General features: G+C 43.8%; 1 protein-coding gene across 1 annotated transcript in view; it reads left to right on the top strand.

Annotated features, from left to right (window-relative positions):
- Positions 1–5647: 5647 nt before the first annotated feature.
- NAA25 (N-alpha-acetyltransferase 25, NatB auxiliary subunit) overlaps positions 5648–9183 on the top strand; it is a 73014-nt gene continuing 69478 nt past the window's right edge. Inside the window, exon 1 of the mRNA XM_058531446.1 lies at positions 5648–5733. Within this exon, the coding sequence (XP_058387429.1) occupies positions 5676–5733 (58 nt within the window). The 5' untranslated portion in view covers positions 5648–5675. The remainder of the gene's footprint in view (positions 5734–9183) is intronic.

Here is a 9183-nt window from a genome sequence, read left to right as displayed (position 1 = left end):
TCTTGGGGGTCATTTCATTTGTTACCTGAAATGTTTCAGGCCCCCCAATGGGTGTGAGAGCTGCCTCCCAGGGGGCAGGTAAGGACAGGCCCGGAGACAGGTCACTGCTTCAGCCTTAGGCTCTGAGGACAAGGGAGGAACAGGAAAAGAGAAAGGCCAATTCATTCTACTTGGATGCCAAACAGGCTTTCAGGGTGGAGGGAAACGTATTCCACCAACAACAGTGACTGAAGGATCTAGAGGCCTCTGTTAGGTAGGTCCATAGAGCTCTGGCCCTGCCAAGTTCAGGGAACAGGGTGCCGAACTTGTCAGCGTTCCTCTGGAGCCAGGCCAACAAATGTAACCTGAGAAAGTAGTTGAGCAACCACAGTCCTGGCCAGGAGCCTCCGATGTGCCCCTTTTGGAAGGTGCTGTATTTTTCCATTCTGGGAAATTCTTTAAACTGAGGGAACTTACTAGCTCTTCTATTTTCGCCAAAGATGAACTCCAGGTCTCCTCCCTCCCCTTTGCAAGCCCAACCTCAGCACGGTCATACCTGGCCACATCATCTCTGGGTGATCCTGGGGGCCGCTTACTGAGGCTCCTGACCTTCATTCTTGCTGGTTAGCATGATTTCAGAAACATGGAGTTCTCTCTGGGATACGGTTGCCAGATCAGCAAATAAAAACACAGGACACCTAGTTAAATGCAAATTTCAGATAAATTGTTCTAATATAAGTGTGTCCCAAATATCGCATTGTATTTTACCTGACAACTCTACCCTGGGAGTATTTAAATGGCTTCCATTATCCTACAGCAGAGGTTGACAAAAGGCCTTTTTCTGTAAAGGGCCAGATAGTAAATATTTCAGCCTTTTGGGCCACTACTCAACTCTGCTGCTGTGGCACCAAAGCAGCCATAGACAATGCATAAATGGGCATGGCTGTGTTCCATAAAATTTTATTTATGGACACTGACCTTTGAATTTTATATAATTTTCACATGTCATGAAATCTTCTTCTTCTTTTGATTTTTTCCCAACCATTTAAAAATATAAAAACCATCCTTTTTTTGTGTGTGTGAGGAAGATAAGCCCTGAGCTAACATCTATGCTAATCCTCCTCTTTTTTTCCCCAAAGCCCCAGTAGATAGTTGTATGTCATAGTTGCACATCCTTCTAGTTGCTGTATGTGGGATGCGGCCTCAGCATCGCGGGAGAAGCGGTGCCTCGGTGGGCCACCAGGATCCGACCCCGGGCCGCCAGTAGCGGAGCGTGAGCACTTAACCACTAAGCCACAGGGCCGGCCCCTAAAAACCATTCTTAGCTCACTGGCTGTACAAAAACAGGCAGTAAGTTCAATTTGGCCCATGAGTCATATTTTGCCCACCTATGAACCAAAGCAGAAGAATCAAACTTTTGTCTGAATCCAAATCACCCGAGGATTTGTAAAAATACAAATTGCTGGGCTTCCCTGCCAGAGTTTCCGATTCAGTAGGTCTGAGGTGGTGCCTAAAAATATGCATTTCTTTTTCTTTTTGTGAGGAAGATCAGCCCTGAGCTAACATCCATGCTAATCCTCCTCTTTTTGCTGAGGAAGACCGGCTCTGAGCTAACATCTATTGCCAATCCTCCTCCTTTTTTTTTCCCCCCAAAGCCCCAGTAGATAGTTGTATGTCATAGCTGCACATCCTTCTAGTTGCTGTATGTGGGACGCGGCCTCAGCCGAAGAAGCAGTGCGTCCGTGAGCACCTGGCGCCAGTAGTGGAGCTCTAGCACCTAACCGCTAAGCCATGGGGCTGGCCCTAAAAATATGCATTTCTAACAAGTTCCCAAGTGAAGCTGATGTTGCTGATTAGGGACTACACTTGGAGAACCATCAACCTAGAAAACTACTTCCACCTAACACCAACTTCTCTATCTGGGGTATTTTAAAGCCACCTCAGCCTTAGGAATGATTTTCTGTGAAGATTACAGATTATATCCTCGTTAGAGGGTATAATAAGAATTATATTCTCAACAAGAATTTCTCTGTGTACTTGCTACTGGAATTTTCTCTTCTGGCTGGTCTCGGGACAGAATTGGGATGAGAGTTTCTATTGCATTTGGTTTAAAAAAAATAGCACCCCCAATTATTAAAAATGATGCATTTAAAAATATTTTATTTTGGAATAATATTAGATTTATAGAAAAGTTGAAAAGAGGCTAGAGCAAGTTTCCACATATTCCTTACCCAGTTTCCCTTAATGTTAACATCTTACATTTTCATGGTACATTCGTCAAAATAAGAAACCAATATTAGCACATTACTATCAACTAGACTCTAGACTCTATTTGAATTTCAACTGTTTTCCACTAATGTCCTTCTTCTGTCTCAGGATCCCAGCCAGCATATCACACTATATTTAGTTGTCCTGTCTCTTTAGGCTTCTCTGGTTTGTAACAGTTTCTCATTGTTTCACAACCTTGACAGTTTTGAAGAGTACTGGCCAGACATTTTGTAGAATGTCACTCAATTTTGATTTGTTTAATGCTTTCCTGATGATTTGTCTGGCTTTACAGGTTTTCCGGAAAAATACTACAGAAGCGAATTTCCCTTCCCATCACCTCATATCAGGGTACACAATATCAACATGTATTTTCTGGATGGCAACTAGATTTTTGGTGGAGAACACGATGTAGTCTATATAGAAGGGGAAATATAATGATGTACACCTGAGACTTATACAATGTTATAAATCAATGTTACTTCAATAAGAAAAAAACAATAAACAAATAAACAAAACATGAATTTTCACTGGTAATGTTGACTTTGATCGCTTAGCTAAGGTAGTGTTTACCAGGTTTCTCAACTGTGAAGTTATTATCTTTCCCTTTCTATACCCAACTCTTTGGAAACTGGTCAACAATTCCAGCCCACACTCAAGGGGGGAAGGGGAGGTTAAGCTTCCCCTTCCCCCCTTGAAAATGGGAATATTTACACATATTGTTTGGAATTCTCTAAGGAAGATTTTTCTCTTCTCCCCCATTTATTTATTTATTCAATAATTTATTTTATCAGCATGGGCTCATGTTTATTTATTTTATATTTTAGGTTATAATTCAATACTACGGTATTGATTTTCTTGCTCAAATAGTTCTAATTTTGGCCATTGGGAGCACTTTCTGGTTGGCTCCTTATGTCCCTTTGACATGCCCCCCTGATCCTTTTATTTTTTGAGTATTTCCCTACTTTCTGGCAATACAAGATGCTCCAAGCTTACCTGGTATATTCCCTGTCCTAGCCCTAGAATCAGCCATTTTTCCAAGGAGCTCTGTTTTCTGTCATTGGAAAGTGGTTTTGGAAACCAAAATCTGGGTGCTAGGTGTGCTCATTGCTACTAAAATAAAATTTTTTAAATAAACAATTCAAACAATACGGAAAAATTTTAAGAATTAAGTAAACAGGCCCCTAAATTCCATCATTAAGAGATGAGGAAGCTTAACATTTGTAAATGTCCTTTCAGACCTCTCTCTAGATATATATGACATCTGTCTATGCTAGCTAGCTAGCTATCTGTCCACATAATTTTTTCATGCCACACATACTCTTCTATAACCTGCTTTATAGACTCAATATATCATAGGCATCTTTCCATATCTATAAATAAATATAAACATAAATCTATTCATTAATTTTAATGGCTGCCTTTTTTCTGGTATATCATAATTTATTTCACCAGTCCCTATTGATGGACAGTTAGGACTTTAGGATTGTTAGGAAACAATCTCTACTTTACATTTTTCTGCACTCTGCTGATTATCTCCTTGGAATAAAAAGATTTTATTTTGGATCAAAAAGTTTGACATTGTCTACCTTTTTTGCATATACCATTTTTGTAAATATAAATTTTAAAACCTTCTTAAAAATTAAAAATATAACAATGCTTATTGTAAGCAAATCAAACAGTGCACACGTGTATGAAGTAAAAAGAGAAAATGTCCGCCCTCCTAAGAGGTAACCACTGTAAGACTTTGGTGTAATTGCTAAGAGTGTGGATTTGGGCGTGGATTTGAGGCTACCATGAATTTCACCAGAGACGACTGTGTGATCTCGGGCAAATGACCTAACATCTCTATGCTTCAAAATTCTCATTTTAAAATGAGGATCACAATAGTACCTATTCCGGCAGTTTGTGAGAATGAAATGAGACAATGTATGTAAAAGAGCTTAGCACAGTTTCTAGCACATGACTATTATTATTACTATTATCATTACAGCTTCTTTCTAGGTATGTATATTTAAAATTTTAGTAGCAATTGCTAACTTGCTCTTCTGGTTGATTCTAAAGACTTTTTAATCTGGATCCGTTAACTAGTAGTTTTCAAAGAGTGGTCCTTGGATTGAATCAGAACCTCTGGGGGTAGGATCCAGGAAACTCATGTTTATCAAGTTCCCCAAGGGATTCTAATGTCCACTAAAGTTGGAGAATCATTTGCTTGGACACTAAAAGGCCTAGAAAGGGAGAGGGATAGAACATCAGTAGAAGGGGTCAACCCCAACTGGTCAAGGCTGACACTGAGGACATTGTACTGGGCCTGAAACAGTGTAGTGGAGGGGTTGACTCTGGTTCTGTACTCAGAAAGACCTGGATTTGAATCTGTGACTAGTGTGGCCTTATCTCATGACATCACTGGGCCTGGCACACCTGTCTGGCTCCCTCACTCTCCCACTTCCTTTAAGTCTTTGACAACTGTCACTTTTTCAGCTAGGCTTTCTCTGACCGCACTATATACAACTGCCTCCCTCCTCCACCCCCTAGTCCCTGTTCTATATTTGTCAGTATCATTTATCACCGTCTAATATACTGTTTTACTTATTTGTCTGTCTCCCCCACTACAAAGCTTTAAAGCTTTGTCTATTTTATTTACTGATATATCCTTGGTGCCTAAAATAGAGCATGCCACATAATAGGCACCCAATAACTATGTGTTGTATAAATAAACCCACAGGTAAAAAAAAAAAGTGACAATCTCTGCTTATTATCATGTGCATAACAAGGCTGTTACGAGTATTAATGAAATAATACCTTTAAAGAGCTTGCAACACAGTGTCCAGGCACATACTGACTGAATTACTTGCTTCCTCCAGCTTTAGTAACTGACAAAGAAGTTGACTGCATTACTACTAATCTAGGATGCTTCTTAGTTGGCTGAGCCCCGGCAGAGGAATGAAGGGATCTGTAACTTTTCTGGCATATTTTTACTGTTGATCAGTCCCCTTTCCCCTACTGTCCCCTGGGTCACTCTCCCAGAGGAGTTTCCGGTTCCTCAACAATTAATCAAGGACAAGTCTAATTGGTCCTTCAGCACAGAGTATAAATAGGATAAGCAAGAGCAGCCGAGCCCTAACTTGGACCCCGAGTTTCTCCCCTCCTTTCCTCATTCCCCTGTGGGTGACTCGGAAGGGATTTCATTAGCAACAGCCGCCTCTACTAGCCAGGTTGGGTCCAACAGTAAACGGGAGCAAGAGTTTCTAATTAAGCTGCAATTGAGGCCGGAGGTGGAGGGGAGGGTTAGCGTCCTTTTCCGCGCAGACGCGTTCAGTCGCAACCCCGCGACTATCGCGATAGACGAGCGAGAACGGCGCTGGCCCTTTAACAGCCCCTTCCCGGGGGCCTGCCCCGCGCGTGCGCACTGCGGTTCTGCGCTTGTCATCATGGCGACGCGGGGCCATGTGCAGGACCCTAACGACAGGCGCCTCCGGCCCATTTACGGTGAGTGCCTGGGGCCAGCCTGGTCGCCGGCTGGACGCGCCGAGGGCTGCCGAGGCCGGGGCGAAGGCCCAGGAGGGGCGCTGAGGGGCCACGAGCGGGGCTGGCTGGCACCGGGGGCGGGCCGCGCGGGCCTCTAGGCCGCAGCCACGGGCCTCGCGTAGGCGCCGGCCGGGCCTTCCTGAGCCCAGAAGTGGCAGCGCGCCGGTCGGGGCAGCGGCAGGTCGGCAGAGCTGGCCCGACAGGCAGGCCCCGTGAGACACGTTCTCTGGCAGAGACCTGCGCTGCCCGCAGGCTGAGTTGTTCGGGCCGCACCAAGGGGGAGACCCGAGATCTCCCCGCAGCTGGAAGCTGGCTCCGGCGTGAGGGCGGGACACCCTACTTGAAGCAAAATTCCCCACTAAAGACTTTTTACTGACGGGAACGGGGCCTGGGGAGTTGTCAGACTAGCCGTACTCGGTGCACATGGAGAAACAGAGGTCCAAAGAAGGGAAGGGGCTGACGCAAGGTCACCCAGATCGGGTCAAGAGCAGGCCCGGATTCGAGGCTCCCAGTCTAGAGCTCTTTGGTGGAGAAACAGCTGCTCTGGGCACACGTGGGGAGCGGGGGGGGGGGGAGTGGTCTTGGGCCCAAAATAGCGGTGAAGGGACTGTGATAGCTCGTGTCGGAGGGGCATGCAGGGCTGCTGCGGGGCTTTTCCTGTCTGCAGCTTCGCTGCGTTTCTCTGCAGCTTGCCTTCCGCGTGCTAAGTGGATCCTCCTCCATAACGCTTACTTCAGCCCGCAGGCTTTAAGACCTTGATGTTATTCTGCTGCTCTGGTTGTGAAAAATCACGAATTTGAGTCAGGGAGAAACAACTTGTCAATAACCGAGATGTTCTGTAATTGGACAGTGGTCCCTTTTGCATTTCCTTCCCTCTTAGATGGTTGTGTGGTCTTGGTCTATCTCAGCTAATGGCGAGGTAGGCTTCAAGGTCAGTGGTTTTTGCAAAATTAGATCTTGTGTCTACAATGTGGATGTTACTAATTGGAGGCTTCTCCGCATGGCTGAGATCATTTAACTTTTTTCCGGGAGGGGGTAACTTTATGTTTCTGGCACAATTAGTGATGGTTTTGTTTTGCAATTTGTATAATACTTTACTCTCATATCTCATTTGATTCTAGCAACAACCCGGAGAAGTGGATAATGATAATAATAGCTAATGTATATAGACTGCTCATTATGTCAGTTTTATATGGGTTTTTATATGGGTTATCTCATCTAATCTTCACACATTCTCATCAGGTGGTAGTTTTTTCCAGTTCCACCTGCCCTTCTCCCCCCTTTTTTTTCACAGATGAGGAAACTAGGGCTTTATTGATGTGTGATTTGTCTAAGGTCACTCTGCTAACATTTGGTGGAACTAGGATCTGAACCCCTGTGGACTGTCCCAGGCTCACTCTCTTAACCACTGTGCTAGAAACCACCTCCCTTTGAGCTGAAGACTCTGACTTACCAAAGGTCACATAGTTGGTGAGGGACAGAGATAGGACTTTCCATTTCTCCAGCGCTGCATATTCTTATGTCCTCCAGTATACATTTTCAGAGGGCGGGGATGAAGTATACAAGGGTGACTGAGGGTAAGAACTAAATCCCGGGTTCACAATTTGTGGGTCATTACAGCTCTGTGCAACAGCTCCCTGCAGACTTTGTTTTTCTTTTTTTAACTGAAAAGATTTAATACTTTTAAGAGTAATTGGATTTCTAAAATTGTTCTTGAGGACCAAAGAAAATGCCTTTGGTATTCCGTATGTCGTTTAGAATTAATAGTGTTTTGAACTATTCAGTGAGAAAAACCTTGTCCATTTCACATTGCTAAACATCAAGTGACATGTCATATTCTCAAAACTGAAGCTAGAGTTATGTAGCTTTTGTTATAGTTACATGGGAGAGATTGGAAGAGGCTTTCTTTAGGAATTCCAAGGCAATTAATATAAACTGTCAGGAAGAGGAAAAGAAAGGGTACAGACTGTCATTGACTTCAGCACTTTTGACCTCCAGACTTTTGGACAGCCCCTGCTTTTGTGTTTAAATACATTAGTACCCCTAAACCACTATTGTTCCTTGAATTCAGACATTCATTAGCTGACAAATGAACAAGCTCATGTATGGTGGTGCTTGCCCGCTGGCCAAAAGTTCAACAACTGTCAGCATTAATTGAGTGCTTATTTGTGTGCTAACTGTCCCATTAGGTAGGTAAGATTATTGTGATCATAGTGGTAAACTGAAGGCCAGAGAGATTAACTTGCTCAGAGTTGCAGCTAGTAAGTTGAGCTGGGATTTGAACACCAGCATTCTCACTGGAGAGCCCAGCCCTTCACTGAGTTCAGATTCAGCAGCATCACTGTCTTTGTACAGCATTATTTGTACTGCCAAGGTTTTAGGATTTTACAACTGTTGGAAACCTTGCCTGTGACCTCAGCTCTTGCTGAGTATTCTTGAGGGCAGAAGTGGACAGGGCTTATAAGGGTGATTAACTGTGAAATTGTGGTGGGTCGAAAATCTGTTTTTGGTGTCTAGGTTTGGGATAGCTTTTCTGTGCAGAAATTTGATTAGTTGAACATCTTCAGAGAGTATCTCATTACTCATAAATTGGTAAGTTTGGGTATTGCATTTTTGGTTTTTGAAACCACCTCTGACCTTAATGGGACACCTGCTTTATTATTCATTCTCCTTTTGCTAAAATTATTCTCTTATGCGATGTGGTTCTCAACAGATTTTGTACTCTCATGTGACTTGGTGAGCCTCAGTGCTTTCTTCTACCATAATTATTAATTTAAAAATATTTTTAGTGTTTAGGGGGAGGGGAGAGGTGGAAGTGATGGTCAGGTGTGGCACTTAATAAATTTGTATAGAATACAGGAATTGCAAAATAGAAATAGAGAAGTAGCAAAGCAAAAAGTATTCCTATAGTCTTTTTTTTTTTTGTGAGGAAGATCAGCTCTGAGCTAACATCTATGCCAACGCTCCTCTTTTTTGCTGAGCAAGACTGGCCCTGGGCTAACATCCGTGCCCATTTTCCTCTACTTTATATGGGATGCCGCCCCAGCATGGCCCGACAAGTGGTGCGTCACTGCACGCCCGGGATCCAAACCCCCGGCCGCCAGCGGTGGAGGTGGAGCGGCCGCCAGCGGTGGAGGTGGAGCGCTCACACTTAACCACTATGTGCCTCGGGGCCAGCCCCTCCCATTGTCTTTAGAATACGCAGACGCGCACATTTATATTTGCTTTTCTAGCACAAGATCCTTTGTCCTAATCTGTCTTACTGACTTGCAGTCTTGCTCTAGTCTGGATCAGGTGTAACATATTTCCCAGCTGTGCTTCCTGAATGATAATCACTTCTTTGGTGAGTTAGGATGTTTTCCGTTGATGCCTGGCCAAACTCCAGGTAATTATTCTGCTATAGTTCATGAG

The sequence above is a fragment of the Diceros bicornis genome, chromosome 35 (assembly GCF_020826845.1).
Source record: "Diceros bicornis minor isolate mBicDic1 chromosome 35, mDicBic1.mat.cur, whole genome shotgun sequence".
Classification (NCBI taxonomy): Eukaryota; Metazoa; Chordata; class Mammalia; order Perissodactyla; family Rhinocerotidae; genus Diceros; species Diceros bicornis.
This window is presented reverse-complemented; position numbering and strand designations above follow the sequence as displayed.